Source organism: Myotis yumanensis, unplaced genomic scaffold (assembly GCF_028538775.1).
Source record: "Myotis yumanensis isolate MYYU_CA2020_CCGP unplaced genomic scaffold, mMyoYum1.0.hap1 SCAF_6, whole genome shotgun sequence".
NCBI lineage: Eukaryota > Metazoa > Chordata > Mammalia > Chiroptera > Vespertilionidae > Myotis > Myotis yumanensis.
In genome coordinates, this window is record NW_027223757.1 from 69264587 (window position 1) to 69287909 (window position 23323).

Here is a 23323-nt window from a genome sequence, read left to right on the forward strand (position 1 = left end):
GCAGGGCTCTGGCGAGGCAATCAGCACCGCTTGCCTTCGCCCCAGCCCCTGCCGCCCCCTGTTGTGTCTTGTCTCTGGTAGGCTGGCTAATCGATTGGCACCACTTGCCTTGGCCCCAGCCCCCGCCCGCGGATGGCACACGGGAGTGGGCCCCTGTCTCTGGTAGGCTGGCAGATCGGCACCGGCTTGCCTTGGCCCCAGCCCCCACCCAGATCGCACATGGGGGTGGGCGGGGGAGGGCTCCAGTGCAGTGATCAGCACCACTTGCCTTGGCCCCAGCCCCCGGCAGACCCCATGGCAAACGGGGGCCTGGATGGTGGCTTATGCTGTCCTACCCTGCCTTCAATATGCAAATTAGCCACCATCTTTGTTGGCGGTTAACCGCCAACTTGGCTGGCAGTTAATTTGCATATCGCCCTGATTAGCCAATGGGAAGGGTAGCGGTCGTACGCTAATTACCATGTTTCTCTTTTATTAGATTAGACTAGAGGCCTGGTGCACAAAAATTTGTGCACTGGGGGGGGGAGGGGGGAGCCCCCAGCCCGGCCTGTGCCCTCTCGCAGTCTGGGACCCCTCGGGAGATAACGACCTGCTGGCTTAGGCCTGCTCCCGGGTGGCAGAGGGCAGGCCCAATCCCTAGGTGCAGCCCCTGGTCAGGCTCAGAGCAGGGCCGGCTGGGGAGTTGGGGCGCTGCTCCGTCATGCACAGAGCAGGGTGGATCGGGAGGTTGCGATGCCACCCTCAGTCACGCTCAGGGTAGGGCCGATTGGGGGGTTGGGGCACCGCCCCCTGTCACACTCAAGGCAGGGTCGATGGGGAGGTTGCGGCGCCACCCCTGTCACGCACAGAGCAGGGTCGATCAGGGGGTTTGGGCGCTGCCCCCTGTCATGCACAGAGCAGGGCCCATCAGGGGGTTGGGGCGCAGCTCCCTGTCACTCACAGAGCAGGGCCGATCAGGGGGTTGGGGAGCTACCCCTTGTCACGCACAGAGCAGAGCCCATCAGGGGGTTTAGGAGCTCCTCCCTGTCACTCACAGAGTAGAGCCGATAGGGGAGTTGGGGCACTGGCCCCTGTCACACACAGAGCAGGGTGGATCAGGGGGTTGGGGCGCTGCACCCTGTCACACTCAGGTCAGGGCTAATGTGGAGGTTATGGCTCTACCCTGTCACACACAGAGCAAGGCCCATGGAGAGGGGTTGGGGCACCACCCTCTATCACCCACAGAGCAGGGCTGATCAGGGGGTTGGGGCACTGCCACTGTCACACACAGAGCAGGGCCCGTGGGGGAGGCCGGGGGGGGTTGGAGCGCTGCACCCTGTCACACACAGAACAGGGCCAATCAGGGGGTTGGTGCACCGCACCCTGTCAAACATAGAGCCGCAGGGCAATCAGGGGATTGGGGAGCTCTCCCCTATCAGACAGAGAGCAGGGCTGATCAGGGGATTGGGGCGCCTTCCCCTGTCATGCACAGAGCAGGGCGGATAGGGAGGTTGTGGCCCCGCCCCCTGTCACTCACAGAGCCGCAGGGCGATCAGGGGGTTTGGGCGCTGCCCCCTGTCACCCTGATCCTGGTGCCGGGAGGCATATTACCCTTTTACTATATAGGATAGAGGCCTGGTGCATGGGTGGGAGCCGGCTGGTTTGCCCTGAAGGGTGTCCTGGATCAAGGTGGGGGTCCCCACTGGGGTGCCTGACCAGTCTGGGTGAGGGGCTGAGGGCTGTTTTCGGGAAGCGGGTGACTGAAGCTCCCAACCGCTCCTTTTGTTCTTTTCTTTTTTTTATTTTTTTATTCTGGGCCAGCTTTACCTCTGAGGCCTCACTGCTGAAAACATCGATACAATGTTGCGGTCCAGCTGGCTGAACCTGGCTGAATGAAAGCTGGTTTCTGAGGTTTTGTTTAGCTTCTTATTTGCAACATAATACATAGTTGCTTAGAGTTGCAGCTGAAAGTCCGGCAGCGGCAGGCGGGGAACGTTGGAGTCCGCAGTCACTGGAGCAAGCAAGCCTCCCTGCTCGCTTCAGTGCATGGCTGCCAGCTGCCATCTTGGCTGACAGTTAATTTGCATAAGGATATGCTGATTAGCCAATGGGAAGGGTAGCAGTCGTATGCTAATTACCATGTTTCTCGTTTATTAGTGTAGATATATATAGATTATGGGTTTATTATTTCATTAAAATTTAAAATTAGCTTCTTTAAGAGCATCCTATCTAATAAAAGACAAATAGGGTAATTAACTGTACCTCCAATACGCTTCCCATTGGCTAATCAGGGTGATATGCAAATTAACTGCCAACTAAGACGGCGGCCGGCAGCCACACAGCTGAAGCAAACATGAGGCTTGCTTGCTCCAGTGATGGAGAAAGCCAAGGTTCCCCGCCTCCCGCAGCCCGGCTCTGAGCCCGAAAGCAACAGCTCCGAAAGGAACTATGTTTCAATTATAGAAGCTAAACAAACCCCAGATACCTGCTTTCAGTATCTGAGGCCTCAAGCTGGAGCCAGTTCTCAGCTCCAGTGATAGCCATAGAAGGTAAATAAATCCCAGAATAAAAAAAAAAAAAGAAAGAAAAAAAGGAGAGGTTGGGAGCTTCAGTCGCCCACCAGCCTGAAAACAGCCTTCAGCCCCTCACCCAGACTGGCCAGGCACCCCAGTGGGGACCCCCACCCTGAAGGGGGAGCAACCAGATGCAAACAGCCATCAGCTCCTCATCCAGGCTGACCAGGCACCAAAGCGGGATCCCTACCCTGATCCAGGACACCCTTCAGGGCAAACCAGCCAGCCCCCACCCGTGCACCAGGGTAATATGCAAACTGACCTTAACAGCAGAAAGACTGGGAATGACTGGTCACTATGACACACACTGACCACCATGGGGCAGATGCTCCATGCAGGAGCTGCCCTCTGCTGGTCAGGGCACTCCCACATGGGGAGCTCTGCTCAGCCACAAGCCAGGCTGATGGCTGCCAGTACAGCAGTGTTGGTGGGAGCCTCTCCTGCCTCCTCAGCAGCACTAAGGATGTCCAACTGAGCTTAGTTCTGCTCCCCGCTGGCAAGTGGACATCCCCTGAGGGCTGCCAGGCTGTCAGAGGGGTGTCTGATTGCCATCTTAGGCCCAATCCCCTGGGGAGCAGGACTAAGCCAGCAAGTGGTCATCCCCTGAGGGGTCCCAGATTGTGAGAGGGCACAGGCCGGGATGAGGGACCCCCCCCTGAGTGCACAAATTTTTGTGCACCAGGCCTCTAGTCTATAATAATAAAAGTGTAATATGCTAATTAGACTGGACAGCTGAACGACCTTCCAGACATCATTCCAGACATCCTTTCAGACAAAGCTGTGGCAGCAGGGGCTGAGGCAGAGGCAGTTTGTGGCGATCAGGCAGGCAGGTGAGCAATTATGGGTGGTCAGTCAAGCAGGCGAGTAGTTAGGGGTGATCAGACAGGCAGGTGAGTGGTTAGGGGCAATGAGGCAAGTAGGCAAAGTGGTTAAGGGTAATCAGGCAGGCAGGCAGATAAGTGGTTAGGAGCCAGTGGTCCCGGATTGCGAGAGGGATGTCTGACTGCCGGTTTAGGCCTACACCAGCAGTTGAATATCCCTGAAGGGTCCCGGATTGTGAGAGGGTGCAGGCTGGGCTGAGGGGCCTCCCCATCCCCCGTGCAAGAATTTCGTGCACTTGGCCTCTAGTATATATATAACACTCACACTCCTTTTCATTTACTTTTAAAGGAGATATCAGTTTATAGGGAGAATTATGTGAAACAGACAATGGAGAAGGGAAAAGGGAGAGGGAAAGGAAGGCAGAGAAATCCCTTGTAAAAATGTCCTTCAAGGATAACCTGTCTCACAGGACCTAGGTGGAGCGTATATATAAATATCACCCTATTTCCTCTCTCTACCCTTCTGTACTTGGTTAGTCAATTCTTGGAAGCTTGGAGAAATTGATGGTGGTCTAAAAATTAACAAATAAAAATTAATAACAATTGTTATTAATAAATAGCAATTAATATGAAAACCAGTGAAAAATATCAATAGCTCAGAGAAATGAGCACACTATTAAACTATGTGCTTCAAGTAAGGTCACAACACTAATCTTGTTCTGCAGGAGTGCCTGGAGGCACTCTTTTATCACAGAGATGATATATGCTTTCAGAGGGGCACTGATTTCATTCAGAAGCTTAGTATTGATCATCCCCTATGGGCCAGGACTGATTAAAGGAGATGCTGTTACCAAAATTGGCTCCCTGTAAGGAATGGTGATGATAGGATTTTGGAATTTAAAAAGACCAGGTGATCTTCTAAATAACCTTTAGAGCAAGTATGACCAATTATAACGATCAGCAAGGTTGAGAGGCAGTAAGGGACACCCTGGTCCTCGAAGAAACATGGAGACACATAATAGAACTCATTGTATCTAGGGCAGAATAGATTGATGGGTAACAAAGATGTTTCTCAATCTACACAATCAAAATAAATCAAGAATGAATAATTAGGAGGCTGAGGGAAGCCTCTCCAGCTACAAATAGTGATCTCGTGCCTGGGTTTCAGAGCCCAAACTCACTGGTTAAAGGAGAGGCCAGGTGCCCAAGAGAAAACACCCTACAACAGCACATCAAGATATAGTAATGATTCCACCAACAGGATCTGTGGCCATTTACTTCTGTAGCTACATTTAGGAGAAAAAAATTCAAACAATTTAAGGCTGTTGGATGTGAATTAAATTTGACATTGATAGCTAGGTTTCTGAAGCTTCATTGCCCTGGTTATAGAATGGGGGCATATGAAGATAAGGTTATAAATGCACCTGACCCATACATAGCTCAATGTGTTCACTGGTTCCAACTGTCATTTCCCCAGTTCCTGAATATATGAATACACCTGGGATATCATCACCATTATCAAGGTAACAAACATATTCATGTCCTCCCAAGATTTCCTTGTGTTCTTGTGTTTTTGTAGCCTGTATATGTATATGTGAATAGATAGGTGTGTGTATTGTGATTAGAATACTTAACATGAGATATCTCCTCTTAATATGTTTCAAAGTACACCATACTGTATTATTAGCTACTAGATGCCCTACACATGAATTTGTGCATGGGTGGGGTCTGGCCAGCCCTCCCCAATGGGGGCCAACTGGGGTCGGAACAGTGAGGGTGAGGGGATACGGAAGGTTGGCTGGCTGGCCCCACCCACAATCGTTTTGGAGGGGTGATCAGGGTGGGGCTGGTCAGAGGGAGGGACTGTGGGATGTTGGCCAGCTGGGAGGTGGCGGGGGCATGGGAGGTTGGGGGAGGGGATTGAGGCCCGGATCAGGCGGGTTGGCCGCTGTAGTGTGCATCACAGCGACTGGTCATTCGGGTCGTTCCGGTTGTTCCACTGTTCTGGTCGCTTGGCTTTTATATATATAGATAGGTGCTAGTGGATGCCTTCAAGTTAGGACTGAAACCCTCATTTCCCCAACTCCTGGGAATGTTGGTGGCTGATAGCTATGAGAATTGCCTCGGCTGGAAAGAGGCACTCCTTTCTAGGGGGACAGCTCATACCCAATGTTTGGTTAGTGCAGGGACACAAAGAATGACCCCTGCTCCTAGGTCTGAGACAATTCTGCTGGGTCATCCCTGCTCTAGAGCTCCCAGTTGGTTTGGGGAGTTTCCATAGTCTTTCCGCCGCATTTCATCTTCTGCTTCTGCCTCATTCTGCATCTTTATTTCTCCCACAGATGTTTTCTTTTCTTTTTCAAAAGCTTTATTGTGATATAAATATCTACAAAAACATTGCACACATTTCAAAAACATTCCACAGTAAACTTCCAGCATGCCAATTTTCATCTCAGAGCTTGATTCCTGGGGAATTTGAACCTGTAATGCATTCACCATGACTGAGTGCCAAATGCTTTTGTTTTACTTCTATAAATATATACATTCAAGAGCACAAACATATGCCTTCAAAGTTCTTTGTTTCATTGCTTACAAAAGCAAAAAATAGCAAATAACATAAATGATAGTAAAAGGGTACTAGTTATAGTATCTGGAGTCATTGAAATAAATTATATATTTTTATGTAATGAGTTGGAAAAATACTCATTTCAAGGTATCATTGTATAACATATAAACTATAATATATAAATTGGATTTCCACTGTGTTATATGTTAGGATATATGCACTTTTGTATACATAGAAAATCTTTGGAAGCACAAGAGACAGTGCGGACTATAGAGTAAAAACATATACTCAGAGGGTCAGGTGTTATAGATTCAAATGCCTTATAGTAGTAGCTGTGTAAGCTTGAGCAGGTCACTTTTGAGAGTTCTAGTTTCCTAAGAATGCATGTGATAAAATATCTTTCTCAAGGAAGAACTAATTTAACTACTACCTGAAAAATATATAGAGACATACCTGGTATAATGAGCACATTAATTAAGATTATTATTATAAACTAGAGGCCCAGTGCACGAATTTGTGCACGGGTGGGGTCTGGCCAGCCCGCCCCGATGGGGGCTGATTGGAGCCAGGCCAGTGGGGGGGAAGGGACATGGCAGGTCGGCCCCGCCCCCAATCCGGCTGGTTGGTCAGCTGCAGTGGGCATCATAGCGACCAGTCGTTCAGACGTTCTGGTTGCTGGCTTTTTATATATATAGATAGATAGATATGGATATATTGAAGAGTGCATTGAGTGGGAAATGGAAAATTATAGTTTTAATACAATTTTGTAGCAGTAACTGTTTTACCTTGGAGCATGCCCTAGACTTAGAATACAACAACGTTTTTTCAAACAGTGGTTTACATTTTCTCTTAATTTTGAAGGCTCCTTTTATTCTGTAGCATGGATTAGCAGTCCATATTTCTAATTTTTCCTTTTATTTGTTCTGTTTCATCTTTTACATATAGAGATCTGTCTAAGCATGGTATCTGCCCATGAAGAAGATAAGTATATTTTCTATGGGTCCCCTCATGTCCCTTGCTGTAATTTATAGGTCATCTCCATCCTTTAATTTCATCCATATCAATCTTATTGTCTGCTTTTACATATTAACATTTTAACGGTGTTCTTCAGAGTGTTCTTTAGTACTGCTTTCTACTTTTAATGCTCACTAATAATATAAATCTTTTATTTGAAATAAATTTTAGCAGTCTCAATGAACTAAAAGTTTTTCCACATTTTCCTCCAAGAGAATTGTGGTGGTTAAAAATATTAGTGACCATCTTAGAATTCATTGTTAATATAGTTTTATTGATGATATACCAGATGGTATAACTAAATGAATAAATAGGTAAAAGAATGAAATCCTATACTAATAAAATACAAACATGCAGATTGACCATACCTTCGCTATGCCTTAAGCCACACCCACCAGCCAATCAGAGCAACTATATGCAAATTAACCCAACCAAGATGGCGGCCGGCAGCCATGGAGCTGGAGCAAGCAGGAAGCTTGCTTGCTCCAGTAATGGAGGAAGCCAAGGTTCCCTTCCTGCCGCCGCCCGGCTCTGAGCTCCACTGAAAGCAACAAAGTTTCAATTATAGAAGGTAAATAAACCCCAGATACCTGCTTTCAGCCAGCCGTGGCCAAGGAGCTGGAGCGAGAAGGAGTGGGTTGCCCCTAGCGATGGAGGAAGCCAAGCTTTCCACAGGCCTCCGCTCAAGGCAACAAAGTTTCAATTATAGAAGGTAAATAAATCCCAGAATAAAAAAAAAAGAAAAAAGAAAAAAAGGAGAGGCTGGGAGCTTACGTTGCCAGGGTGCTTGGCCAGCCTGAAAATGGCCCTCAGCCCCTCACCCAGACTGGCCAGGCACCCCAGTGGGGACCCCCCTACTCTAAAGGGGGTGTGGCCAGCCTGAAAACAGCCATCAGCCCCTTACCCAGGCTGGCCAAACCTCCATGGGGTGAGGGTCCCCACTGGGGTGGACATCCTCTGAGGGGTCCCACACTGCCAGAGGGCATAAGCAGGGCTGAGGGATGCCCCGAGTGCACAAATTTTGTGCACTGGGCCTCTAGTGATTAAATAAAGAGTGAATGACATAGTTGAGCAACCCATATTTCTTATTTCTTTCTTTTTCTATGCCTCTCATTTTTAAGACATTAAAACTATAGTACTATTTTATGGTTCACTGTCTCATAATTTACTTTTCACCTAATAGTTTTGATTGGAATTTTATTTTGCGTACAAGTAATGGCTGCAACAAACAATAGGTGAACTAATGTTTATAAGAAAAGATCTTTTAAGTTATACATACTGTTAGTCTTGTATTTATATGTTTACAGCCAACAAACCTGGTATAGTTGTGCAAAGCAAGTTCAAACATAGTTAAGTATTGCTGAATAATATTTAATTATTACATACCAATATTTATAGTAAAGTAAGCATTTAGAATGGTTAATATTCAGAAATTTGAATCTACTACATTTTTAAAACAATGAATTTCTTTAATGAATTATCTTTTTTTCCTCTATTTTATAACAGTGAAGTCTACTTTACTTTCTGTCATTAGCTTTGGTACTTTAAATCAACATTTAAAATTGAAATATTGTTCTTACTTAGAAAGAATTCAATGTATTTTATGTTAATACATTTTTGTTTCACTCACTAGGGAAGACTGAATTAGCATGTATTAGTCTATCTTTAAGCACACAGTTCGTTTTCAGGTATTTACTACTGGAAATTGTACACTTGAAAAGCTATGCAGTTGTGTCTATGCTTGTTTATTTTAATCCATAAAGACTTCTTCTAGCTGTGAGTTTGGAAAATCCTGGCAGATCAGACTGAATCCCGAATTACTTCACAGTACAACCTAAAGATCAGATTGAAGCTCTCACATAAAAGTAGTTTTCCATCTGTCCAACACTAGTTTCTCTGACATGTACAAAAGCAGATTCAAATTTAGGCATGTGTTGGTCTGATTATTAGTTACTGGTAGTGACTTTGTTCCTTGGAACTTATTTTCTACAAAATATCCACTCATCTCCATAGTCCTCATCTTGGCATCATTAGTCCTATTGACATATGGCCACATGCTTTCTGGAGGATTTGATCCTTATAAGGACACCACATGAAATATTGGGCCACCTGTTATGTGAGAAGGTAAAACAAACCTTCAGCACATATGCTAAATAGTCAAGAATTGTGGGTTATTCACAATTCTCTTAAAGTAGTCCAATTGAAATCATGTACTCATGAAATAATATAAGAAAAAGAAAAATGTAAATATTTGTGCAATACCCCTTAGAAATAAAGTTACTTCAAATAAAATAAATGCACTGAAGCTATTTTATTGGGATTTTGCTATTTCTAATTATAACACTATTTCACAAAATGTCCACTAACCTTCCAATGGATTTTTGCAAAATAGAAAAAAAAAAGGAAGGGAGAAAAACTGGGACAAAGATATCTGGGTTTCAGTTCTCAAGTTTGCTAACCACAAGACAAATGAATTCATTACTTTTAGTTTGGGGCACTTCCAGCTATCCCTTCTGTATTATAAGAATAGGAACATCTATTCTATTGATTTCAATGTTTTATTAGAAGTATCAAGTTGGATAATATATTTGACAATTTTAATATATAATGACTTGACAAATAAATGAAAAGTACCATTAGAAATTGAAGTGATATCCATTCCTTAGATGCATATCTTATTGAGCCATAAATAGGGTAACAAATGCATTTTAAAATTCTGTGGCAGGACCAAGTAATCACTGTAGGTTGCTAGGCATTGATGACGTCAGAAACCACGTATGCTTTTTGTTCATTATTGCATTTAATCTTTACAATTCTCTGAGATTACCAATTTTATTAAGCCCTCTAATTCTCAATTACCCAAAAGAAAGGAATTCAGGTAAGTCTACATAATTCCAACTGAAGATCATATATTAATCAAATCTATATTTTCACCATATTATGTTCATGAGAATAAAAATATTCAGAAAATTCTTACACATCAAGGAATCAAAAACTATGAAATATTTACAAGACAAGATAGTATATGTGATTATTTCCTAAAGGGTGTGGCAAGCAAATTTTAGAGCAAGGTGAAACCATGTGCAGGATTTGTGAGTAAGTGATAGTACACTCTTTTTTGGAAAATAATCAGTTCCATTAAGGGATATAGGAGATAATCAAAGATGAAGAGAGTAACACCATAGAAAAAAATTTAAGTTAAAGGATACCCTCTAAATAATTATTCTGAGGTAAAGGCCTAAACCAGGACAACCTAGGCAAATTAAAGCAAATAGCCACCAAAATAGTTATTATTTTTTAGAAATAAAAATAAAAATATAAAGAATTTTTATTCATTCTTATAAGAAATAATATTCCTAGAATAATTTTTATATTTCTAAGGTATGAATTATTTCATTTGTAAAGCTTGCCTTTGGCAAACATACCGTACAAAGAAATATTTATTTTGCCTCATAGCAATTACCTTCTGCATACTACCAAATTAAAAAAAAATTAGCTGTACAATCTATTTTTTTTTCTATTAGATTAAATACAATGTTATGGAATTAGTAACTACATTATTAGTCAGCTAGAGGTCCGATGCATGAAATTTGTGCAAGAGTTGGCCTTCCTTCCTTCGGCTGTTGGCACTGGCTTCCCTCTGGCATCTGGGACCCAGGCTTCGCTCTGGCCGCTGGCAGGCACCTGGGACCCGGGCTCCCCCCAAAGCCCCGGCTTCGTCCGGAAGGACGTCTTGAAGGATGTCAGGTCCAATTAGCATACTATGCTTTTATTATTATAAATTATGCCTAAAACTATCATGCCTCTTATTCATTTTTATATTAATTTCAACAGGTATCATATCTACTTAGAATTAATTTTAAGAACCAGTGCACGCTAGTCATTCAACTGTCTCCTCTCACTATATTGTCCTCTGTATTTATTAAAACAGAATGGGCAAGATATTCCTAGGGCTTTTAACACTGAAAATTAAGTTATATACTTAGTCTTTCTTTCCTTTCTCTTTTTCTTTCCTCCTTTCTTTCCTTCTTTTTTATTTCTTTCTCCCTTTCCTTCCTCTCTGCTTCCTTCCCTTCTCCTCTCCTCCTTCCTTTTTGTCTGATCCTTTGTTTTTTCTTTTCAGCAAAATATCAAGAAGCATGTTAGATGTTTCAGCAACGTAATATTCTTTTCAAGTTACCTTAATTAATCGGTCATTAAAGAAATTCTTTTCTGAAAATTATGTTTCTAATGTCCTCTATGCCTTGTCTCATGCTTTGTTATTTGTCAAACAGTAAATATACTCAAGACGGGGAGCTCTGCCTTGCCCACATACTGACAGTTCTGTCTCTGAACCTGCCTGTAGTTTTTGGTTGACTTCCACTCAACCAGTCAATCAACAATCTTCACATTTACCCCCTATTGGCACGTTTCATTATTGCCTGTCCATTTCCATTATTTGTATAATACTTATGTGGAAAACACTTTTTCCTGTGTTATCTGTCAGAATCCCCCTGCTCTTACTAGTAGTAGCAGAACTTACTAGTAGCCTAGTTTGCTGGAAGATGTTTGACTAAAAATGCAATTTGAAGTCAAATATTTCCAAGAGAATGACAGATATTGGATGGCTGAGGCTTAAAATGAGCTAAAGTTTGTGATGTACAGACAAGATCCAAATGCCTTAATTTTTATTTGTTTGCTTTCTTTTAAAATTTTCCACATTATTCATATATCAATAGGAAATATGTTTTTAAAACATACAAAAATTGAAACAAAGATGCTTAACATAAAGGTACACATTATAAATATTCTGGTCATTATAAAAATCACATGTTGCTAAATATTTTGAATTAAATATCACCTAAGGCTTATAAACAGTGATCCCAATGGTAAAATTTATTTTACATAAAATAAATAATTGAGAGAATTTTCTCAATTGGTAATTCATCTCAATAATTGCTAAAATTGAAATTGGAAGCACATTTGTTCTCTGATATTTCTCAGTGCCTAACTATATTATAAGTTCACCAAATGCTTCTTAAATTGTATTTCAGCCAATGTAGTCAGTTTTGTAGTAATATACATTAAATTGTCTCAGACAATCAGACAAACTATTTTTAAAGTATGCGTCATTTATTGATCTTGTCATAAATAAAAATGCCACATAGTCCAATGTAGTAATTACATTGAAAATGCAAAGAACACATTTGAACCAGCATTGTTCAGATATCTCAAAATTTTATTTCAGCTGTGAATGTACATTCAGATGCACTGGACAAAACTGTAGTGAAGAAACAAATGAAGGTGACTCTGACCCGTGCCTGAATGGAGCTCTTTGTCAGGAGTCTACCATCCCTGGGCAATTTGTATGCCTGTGCCCACCCTTTTATACTGGAAAATTCTGCCATCAACACTATAACCCCTATGATCCACTCACTGACCCCTGCAGGAACAACTCAACATGCTTGACTTTGGTGGATGGAAATCATTATTGTGTGTGTAGAGAAGGTAAGAGCTTATTTTTGTTTTGTTTTGTTTTGTTTTCTCTATGGATGATGGCTTCTTAAGAATGGGTGAGAGAACACCTATACACCATTGGGAGATTTGGGAGTATCTGACTCCAAATGCAGGCATATAAGAGTACTGGGGGAATAATATAAAAAGTTAACTTAAATAGTAATAGAGAAAAGGGAAAGGGTGAAACTTTGTAGCTTTGGGCTCTCTCTCTCTCTTTTTTTCTTTTTCTCAGAAATCCTCTCTCATTCTTTGCTAACAGTTTTTCTTTCCTGAATAATCTTGTCCATGTATTGTTACTGGCAATACTAGCATAATCTAGGGCAATGGTTTTCAAGTGGTGTGCTGCTGCAGGTACACTGGTGTGCCACAAGAATTTTTAAAACATGCAATGCCTGGCCCTAGCCAATTTGGCTCAGTGGATAGAGCGTCGACCTGCGAACTGAAGGATCTGGGGGTCAATTCCGGTCAAGGGTACATACCTTGGTTGCAGACTGGATCAGGGCTCCTGTGAGAGGCAACTAATCAATCTGTCTTTCTCATCGTTTTTCTCTCTATCTCACCCTCTCCCTTTCACTCTCTGTAAAAATCAATGAAAAATATCCTTGGGTGAGGATTAACAGAACAAAAAACAAAAAACAAAAAACAAAAAACATGCAATGCCTGACTATTTAGTCAGGGACAATGGTCTCTTTCCCTTATATTGTCAAACAAAAAAATGACAATAGCCAACACAACAATACCTAGCCATCCTGTGTGAATGAATCAAAATTATACCTACTTTGGGGGAGGGGATCAGATTGGCAAATAATAAAAAAATATATTTTTGGTATGCTGCAGAATTTTAGTAATTAGTTTCTGCAGGCCACAAGATGAAAAATATTGGGTATTGCTGATCTAGGGTAATCAAATGCTTAGCTGTAACTTTTCTCCTGGAGCTATCTATAAACATTACTTCTTTCAGCTTAGGTTAAAGGTCAGTGCTCACATCCTACTGGCTACACAAGAACTATTACCACCTTTAGTAGTAATGCTTCTGCCATAAAACTAGCACATCATATTTTTTATTGTAACTGGAATGTGTCATAAGCACAATATAAAAATCACATTGTGTTTGGAGGTGTGCAACTATTATTTATTTCTTAATAGTCACTCATGGGTGCTTGTTTCTTTTTTTGTTACTGGCTCTACTAGAATAGGAGTACTTTAAAGACAAGAATAACACTTATTTAATCTTCTGTCCAAAAAGGCCAGCTTAGACTCTATTAATTAATTAGGTACTTGAGTCAAATCTATTTCTGTTTGTTTTTACAAACTGTTCAAAATGTCTTGATTACATAAGGTAATCTATTATAAGAGTATAGAGGCAAGTCTTTGCACCTGTGTACACAACAGAAACTTCTGGGCCTTCGCAGGGATTGTAACTAGAAGCTGAAAAGTCATTAGTAATTATATTTTTCAAAAATTGCCCTGACCGGTTTGGCTCAGTGGATAGAGCGTCGGCCTGCGGACTGAGGGGTCCCAGGTTCGATTCTGGTCGGAGGCATGTACCTTGGTTGCGGGCACATCCCCAGTAGGGAGTGTGCAGGAGGCAGCTGATTGATGTTTCTCTCTCATTGATGTTTCTAACTCTCTATCCCTCTCCCTTCCTCTCTGTAAAAAAATCAATAAAATATTTAAAAAACAAACAAACAAAAAAACAACCAAAAATAACATGGATATGGAGCATATAATGTGGGCATATAAAGCATATGATAAATGTTTTCAGGAATGAGGCAGGAAAATCAAGACAGGTTAACATGTGAGGCGAGCATTTGATGTCCTGCTAACCTCAGTAATAATGAAGTACATGATTTAACTGAATAAATTCTCTTTTAACCAAAAATTGAGAGTGAAACTTTTTGAAAACATAGTCAATAGCAGACTACTTTTCTTCAGCAGGATTATTCCATTGTGCTTTATATCTCCTACAAATATATTCTCAGAATGTAACTAATATATAAATATTTAATGAAGGGCAGCAGTATATTTTCTAAAGCTAAATAAAAACTCTTCTATTTTCAACAGAGATAATTTTCTACAAGATAGGCATGGTTTTTCAAATCATATTTTCTATAATTCATTTGCAATTCACAAACGCAGTCAGTGAATTTATATAATGTAGTGAGAGTCCTTTCCTGTTGTGGGAATAAGTTCAGAAATATCATAAAATGTTATCATCACCTATCAACTAGATAAGATTTTCCACCCTCTTGAGCATCTACAAAAATATCTCAGGGACGATTCAGATTTTACTACTATATATAAGTAAAATCTTGTATTTCTTTTTGGAATTTCATTATTCTACTTAAGGCTTCCAGAGAAATGTGACTAATGAAATCAATTACTTGGTTAGAGTGGCAGGTAGGTGCAATCATTTGTGTGTTTATCCCTTTCTAATTGTGATCCAGTGCATAGATATTTGAAGTGCAAATTATTTATGCACTTCAAATATATAATCAAGAAAAATAGTTTTAAATGAAAAAAGTGTTTATAAGAAATTGTAGAAGTACGTTTCTGTGAAGTCTAACTGCAGTAAAAATGTTTACCTATGTTGCCTTTAATAGTTCAACCTCTGTAGCTAAAGTATTATGACATTACTTTAAAAAACTACCTCAGAATATTAAAAGGAGGCTGACTGAAATATTATAGAAATTATACCCTAATTTGCTTTGATAATTGTTAATATGCTTGAAGGCCTGGGAGAGGGGGTGCAGGGTGGAGGGGATCATTGGATAAAAAGGCGGGGGGCATCTGTAATACTTTCAACAATAAAGATCATTTTTAAATTATATTCTTATTGATTTCAGAGAGGAAGGGAGAGGAAGAGAGAGATGGAAACATCAATGATGAGAGGGAATCATTGATTGGCTGCCTTCTGCACACCCCCTACTAGGGATCGAGCCCGCAACCTGGGCATATGCCCTTGACTGGAATCTAACCTGGAACCCTTGAGTCCTCAGACCAACACTCTATCCACTGATCTAAACCAGCTAGGGCTAAAGATAATTTTTTTTAAAAAAAAATAGAGCTATTACAAATAAATGAATAAAAGGCAAATATTCCAATAGAAAAATTGGTAAACGTTATGCATTAAAAAATCATAGACATGGCCCTGGCTGGTTGGTTCATTTGGTTAAGAGCATCATGCTGATATGTCAAGGGTTCAATCCCGGGGCAGGGCACATACATGAATGAATCAATAAATGCATAAATAAGGGGGAAAATAAATAAATAAATCAGGGCCTATGTCAAAGCTATTGTATCTTTTTTTAAAGAAAATATTTTGTTCAAATTCTATTTTGAAGACTACTGAGATTTCAAATCAGAAAGAACTCCAAGACTCAACATCTTATGCAGATATAGAATTTGGAAGTTTCCTGAAACTCTGAAGTTGTTGGTGTTTGTCAAGTGACTAGAATATAGCATGTTATGAGCAAAGAGATTTGGGGCTTAAGATCTGAGTTCAGCATATGTTTTTGAAATTCTGTTAATGGTTTTTAGTCAATCTATTGGTTATACCTCAATTAAAATATGGATGTAGGAAATCCTAGAACCATAGCAATGATGTGACTATAGACTAGACAACTAAATTATAAATTACATTAAAATTTACCCTAAGAAACCAGCAAGTACACAAACTAAAATCTGACTTTAAGCCCAATTGATTGCTCAGCAGGAAACTATTTTGCTTTGTGGGATTGAAACTTATAGTCAAAACATTCTAATTGATCTTGGTGCAATGTGAGCTACTTAAAAATTACAGGTGTAGTAAAACATCAGAACTATCTCGATCATGTTGTAAGAGAAAGTAAGAACAATGTTCTGTCTGGTCTGATTAGAATTTAGGTGAGACGAGTTAATTTGGTACCTATGATATTGAACAATTTTTAGTGGAAAATAGGTACACAGAGACACATTTAGCAATAATAATTCGATACAGTTTTGTTTTATATATAATCCTATTTGTTTAAAATTTTATGTGATAAAAAAGTCAGTGCTTTAATAAATATAAAATGTGACACAGAAAGACAAATCTAATTTCATAAGATTCCTAGAAACAAATGGATTTTAGACTTGGTATTCCAATAGCATTAGCTTTGGTGATTTAGTGTGCAATCAATTTACACACCTCAAAATTTATTTCATACTACACCTATTTTTTTTGCCCCTCTAAGTTATTCTTTGTACACAATACATGTCAGTCTTGCAATTGCCTGTTGATAATGTTCTAGAAATTGGAAAAAAAGTATTCTTTATTAACTGATTCAACAAATATGTATTGATTTATTACCATATGTCCTGAATTGAGACAGGTTCTGGAGAAATAAAACATTCCAAAGATTTGCCCTCAAGAAATTGAAAGCACAAGGGAGAGAAACACAAGTTAACTAAACATTAAAGTACAATGTGTGCCAGTCAGAGAAAGATAATCACATATGATCTCACACGTACGTGAAATCTAATGAACAACATAAACTGATGAACAAAAATAAATCCAGAGACATAGAACCATTGAACAGACTGTCAAACCTCAGAGGGAAGGCAGGGTAGGGAGGACAGGTGGTAAGAAATCAACCGATGAACTTGTATGCATATGTGCATAACCCATGGACACAGACAATAGGATGGTGAAGGCCTGGGGTGGGGGGCTGGGGTGGGCTGGGAGACATCAATGGGAGAAAAGGGAGGCATATGCAATACTTTCAACAATAAAGATTTTTAAAAAGTACAATTTTGTGAGGCTTTCCCATTTAAGATGGAAATATGTATGAGAGAGTATTTGTGGATGCATACCCTAGCTTTCTTGTTTAGTGTGACAACTCTGAGTTATGTCTCACATGATTTCGAAGAGGATCTCCAGCAGCCTGGATCCTTAGTTGCCCACAGCAACAACCTGCTCATTAAACCACTCCCTTCCCTATTTTCTTTTCCTATTCCCTTGCAATAAGTGCTGGGATCACCTCTCAAAGAAGCTAGTTGTTTGCAAATCATTATCTAAGATTTTTCTTTTGGAAGAACTCAAGTTAAGACTATGATTGATCCACATCTGGGCACGTGACTGGAATATTGCCATTAAGAGCTCTTCCTTAGAACTGATGCTAAGAGAAGCTTTCTCTTTTTGTCAGTTTTTAAGTTGATGCAGCCAACACCATACCATATTCGTTTCACATGGAGCTCTGTATGTAGTAGGAGAGAAATGCTTTTGAAAGAACTTGTGCTGGCAGTTCCTATAGTTCTTTCTTTAATTCTACAAACTGCCTGTTATCTTTCCCAGCTAGACTTCCAATAAATCCCATTCCTTGTCTAAGTGTTTTTGTTTATATTGCATGTGATGAAAAAGATAATTCTAATGCACACAGGGTGGGGAAAGAGCTAATTAAGTAGGAGAGGTTGACTAAACTGAATACAACGTAAGGATGATAGAAATGGAATATAAAAACAACTCGAGGTTACAGAGGTAAAGATAGCTCTAGACGGACTGCACACGAATGACTGTAAATATTATTGAATACAGTACATTTTCTGGCTTATCTATCATCTGTGTGAATATTGTAAGAGATGTAAAATCATTTTAACGTTAAGATATATTTGTGTTTTAATATTCTCTTTAGAACATATTCTTTCTCTTTCTACTTAGAGTAATATCTCAGTTTAAAGGCAGGGACATCACCATATCAAATACTTTTAATTTAATTTAAAGGGATTAATTTCCAAATGTAGCCACTTCATCTTTATGTCCCCAAGACAAAAGGAGCAAGGTTTCCATAGATGACACTTTACAAAGGATTACAATGTGGAAAATACTCCTTGTAAAATGCAGTGGAAGGAAAAATCAGATCATTTACATGTGATATTGATTTACTCTTGTGATTCTAAGCTTGATGGATGTGTACTACCAAAGGAGGCAAGCAGTTGCATTTAAATGTATCTATTACTCTAGTATATATACTTCTATTATGGTAATGCTACATTACCTAAGGTGTATAATTTCAGCACCAAATAAATGTCACTTGACAAAATAGTTTGTCTAAATTTAAAATTACAGCTTTTGACGGTTAAAAACATGTGCTCATGTAGTAGCATGTGTAGTAGGTTTGAATAGCTTTGGAAATTTATAGTGAAACATTCTTCAAAGAAAATATATATTGTTGCCAATTAACTCTAAAATGTCAAATATACATTACTAAAAGCTAACAAAAATATTAGCTTTTATACTTATTTTCTAAAAGTTTACTTAAAATCAGTATTAAGAAATGTTAGGGCCTATTGAAAATGTTAGTTATTTCTTTAGTAGTTTTCAAAATTAAATCTACAAATATTTTTGTAATACTGGCTAATTTTAAAGAATATATTAACATTTGTATTATACCAGAGGCTCAGTGCACGAAGTTCAAGCACTGGTAGGGTCCCTAGCGGCTGCTGGCTGCTGGCCAGGGCCTCCCTCCCTTCCCCCAGCCGGCCCCACCCTCTGGCCCAACTCCCAGATGAACTCCTGATCTAGGGGACAATTTGCATACTACATTTTTATTATATAGGGTTGTTTTAAAATATAAAGAAAAAATTACAAAATTTTCTCACTTATGAAGAGAAAAATCTCTTTTTTTTGTTTTTCATAAAGTTTTTAAATATAGGGAAATTAAGAAGAAATAAAAGTATATTTTAATGCTTTTGAAAATAATTCACTTTTAATAATAATAGTATAATTTTGACACTATCTTATTTGAATAAATGAAAGATATACTCTAGGTTTTCCCTATTTACTTTCACTTCTAATTATCTCAATGGATATTAATTCTAATGTGATAGTTGTCAAGGTAGAGAGCCCTGAATGATAAAATGTTTCCTAAAATGGTTATGAAACCTAACTATTGGTAATGTACTTTGTTCTATGACATCTCTTCCAGAGAAACAAGTATAAATAGGCTTCATTGGTTAGGAATGATACAATATTAAGTGATTGATTCAGGTCCTAAGTATGAGCAGTAGGTTTAGTATCTTATTTTACATGTTTAGTGGAAGTGAATAAGTGTAAAAATATCGTTTATTAACCAGTCACATACATTTACTGTTATAGTACCCAGACAAGACACTAAGAAAAGGATCAAGAGGACATCAGTTTGAGTACAACTCATTATTTCTGTGTAAATAATTCCACTGCAGTTAATAAAACAGGGTCAGCTGAATAGTTCTGGGTAGGGATAAATAACAGGAGAACAGCATAGAATTAATATCCACTGTACTTTTAATTTTGACAGACTTTTAGCTCTCACTGAATGTATGCAAATAAGTACCTTTTACACGAATAAATATCAGCTGCTAACACAAAGGACTATGGAAACTTTAGTTAGAGGCTAAGTATACACTCCCCTCCTTTAAGTCCCTTAAATATAAGCTTTCTCCGCAAAGCTTTGTCTTATTTTAAATGCAATCCATGCTGACTTTATTTTCTTCCTCAATGCCTACTGCATTTCAGCAATCTCATTTCCTCAGCCCATTGACATGTGTTGCCAGTTGGTAACAAAACTTCATCTCAGAAATGTCAAACTAAATGACTAAGGTATAATCACAGAAAATAAATTTATCCTGTGAGCTGTCTGAATTCCCAGGTCCTGATTGTTCTGATTCATCAGCCCTGCTGAACTAGCACTTCTCTAGCTAATGCCCCTGAGCTGCAGTGCCCAAAAGGACATTTCCAGGAAACATCCCAGTGTCAATATGACCTGCTCCCCAGACAAAGCTAGTCATACTCAAAATAGAAATGGTGGAATGCATGCAACTCTCTAAATCTTTAACTTAAAAAAAAAGTAACCTGAATCAAATAATTTAAAGCACAAGCTTATTATGTTATTTATAACTGTACTATGACATCTGTAATTTATGTATAACAGCAATAGTGATTGATGAATGAAGTGTGTTGAATAATAACTTGCTCACCTAAAATTAGGAGAATCATATTAACTTGGAAATAACTCACTTTAATTTTATTTTTAATGCTGAGGATATAACTCTAGTGCATGAGTGAAATTATAAGCATGCAACTTCAAAGTTTAACTTGAAGTTTTTTATAATTGAGTAATAAAAAAATAGGACAAATTTATAATGATGCTTTTTCTGAAGACTATCTGGTCTACCGATCAGATAGGCTCTGCAGGGTTATGATTAATATTTCATGGTGCATCTTCATTTTATATTCCTACTTTTAACCTATACTTGTCCTTATATTTAAATGGAATTTCTTTTAGATATTATGGTTCAGTTATTTAGTCTATTTCTACCTTAGGTTGAAATTTTTTTTAAATATCATATTTAATGTAATTACTAATATATATGGCTTTAAATATACCATCTTACTATTTGTTTTCTATTTCTTGTATCTGTTTTTGTTATTTTTACTCTTGTCTTCTTTTGGATTAAATAATTTTAGGTTTACATATTATTTTCTGCTACAGAGCAGCCCTATTTTAGAAGGTTTCTTACCAGCTTTCCAAAATGCAGCTAGAAGAGGGTTTAGCACTTGACTCGATGGTACCTACTACGGAGCAGGACAATGGCCTGTGGCATGGTGTGATGTGAACAGATAAAGTAGGCCAATCCCTTGTTCTCTCATGAAAATCTGAGTGAGGAAATATGGAGAGGATTTTCCACTGAGCAGTAGGTTCTGAAAGCTAAACAGTTGTGATGCAGAGATAGAGACCATCATCTGCATGCCAATAGTATATATAATTTGAAACTCTGATGCTTGTGGATGGAAAGAGGAGGAGAAACTATATGAGAAGGTACTAGGGGAGGAAGAAGGCCATTCATGGGTAGTTGGACCACCCTCTCTTTCAGACATTTCTCAGTTCCAATACCAGTCTATGTGTATGCCAATAGAAACACAGTGTTCTTAGAGTAATACAAATCTGAGAAGTAGTTCTTAGTAGTAATACAAATGGCACTGCAATTACTTGGTGCTTAGTTTTATCACTAAAAATGTAAAAGAGGAAAATCTTGTTTCTTATATTTTCTAACTAGTATGAAAAAATGTTACCAAGACAAAATGAGTATAAGTATATATTTTGTTATACCTAGTTAATATATAATCATGGATATAATTGTATAAATGGTTATCATAAATATATTAAAATGTTAATGTATTTTAATAAGTGATAATTATGCTGATTTTTCTGACACAGTTTTGAACTAATTACAGCTGCCTCTCTTCTCAGTCTGTACATATTTTTTTAATGTTCTTTGTTATTTTAAAATGTAACTGGCATGTGTTTAAATGGATGACTTATTATGTAGCTGTGAATGAAAATAATTTGTTTTCTTTGAGTCACTTGGATATGAAAAGCAATTAAATACTCTGCCTCATCTGCTAACTGCCTTGAATAAATTTGATCATTGAAGCTCAATTTTACTTTAAGATTGGCCATCACAATAATTCATTTGCTTTTTGGATGGTTTGAATTCTTTTTGTTTAAACACTAAAATACCTTAAAACAACAGCAACATTAGCAGCAACCCTATTTTCCCAGGGGATTTAGTAAAGTATTCCTCCCTTGATTCCTTCATTTGAATGCATTAATTAGAAAAAACTAGCATAATTTTATTTATACGTTATATGAAGTAGAGTTGTATTAGAAACCAGAGATGAGGTGCTTTCTCTTTCTTTTTTTTTCTTAAGATCCATTATAAGCAAATTCTCCAGACTGTTTATCACTGATCTGTTATCCACACTCTGAAATTGCTCATCCATATTCTTCACATCTCTCTTAGCAGGATTTGAAGGGGAACACTGTTAAATTAACATGAATGAGTGCTTCTCGCTTCCTTGTAAGAATTATTATGACTGTGAAGATGGGGTCAACAATTTCAGGTAGGGAAAACCAAAAAGGAAAAAAATATCTAGGTACATGTATCTAAATGTACCTAGATATATATTTATATATATCTAGTTTATATTTTCAACTGACAAATTGAACATTTTTATTATTAACAATTTTCCATGTTATACTTATTTGAAGCTTTGACTTTATACATTTATATCAATGCAATTCTTAAATTTCTTGCTTAAAAGGTGTATTTGCAGACCTGTGTTTTTTGGGCTTCTGTGTGAAATTGAAACCGAGTGTTCCTCTAAACCTTGCCAAATTAATGGAAACTACGTGGATTTGACAAACAGGTAAGATGCTACATTTTACTGAATCAATCATTATATGTGTGTAATTTAACAAATAACAATGTGAACATACATATACCCATCATTCAACTTAAGAAGTAGAACATTACTGATGCCCTGTGTTTGTTCCCAAGTACTCCTCCATCCTCCAATCCAATTGTATTGAATAGCCTGAATTTATGTTTACCACTGTTGTTCTCAATATACAGTATTAACTGTATGGATGCCTGAACAAAATTCTCTTTAGTTTTCATATTAATATAACTGAAATAATATTGTGTATAGTCTTCTGAATGAATTTATTTTGTTGAACTTGACTTTTCTACATTATCTATTAATGTATTTTTATGTGTTGTTTATTTTTAACTATTGTAGAATATCCCATTTAGATATATACCAACATTTATTTATTACACTCCTAGACATGGATTCGGGGGTTATTTCCTCTTCTTTCTTAGAAATAATAATGCTAGTCAAGTTTCTAAACATTTCTCCAAATACATAAGTACTAGTGTTACTCTAGGCTCTATGCCTAGAAACAGATAAGTTGAACCATTAGGTAGACATTTCAAATTTACTATATCATGATTTTTTATTTCATTTAATTTTGAAAATGGAATATTCACAATCAGCAAAAGTGAATAAAGTATTCCTATTTGCATTGTCAGAT

The 23323-nt window shown here is 38.5% G+C and overlaps 1 protein-coding gene across 1 annotated transcript in view; it reads left to right on the forward strand.

Annotated features, from left to right (window-relative positions):
• EYS (eyes shut homolog) overlaps nt 1-23323 on the forward strand; it is a 1239289-nt gene that overhangs the window by 371172 nt on the left and 844794 nt on the right. The window contains 3 exon segments of the mRNA XM_070419099.1: nt 12181-12440; nt 22254-22350; nt 22552-22656. Coding sequence (XP_070275200.1) covers nt 12181-12440; nt 22254-22350; nt 22552-22656 — 462 coding nt within the window.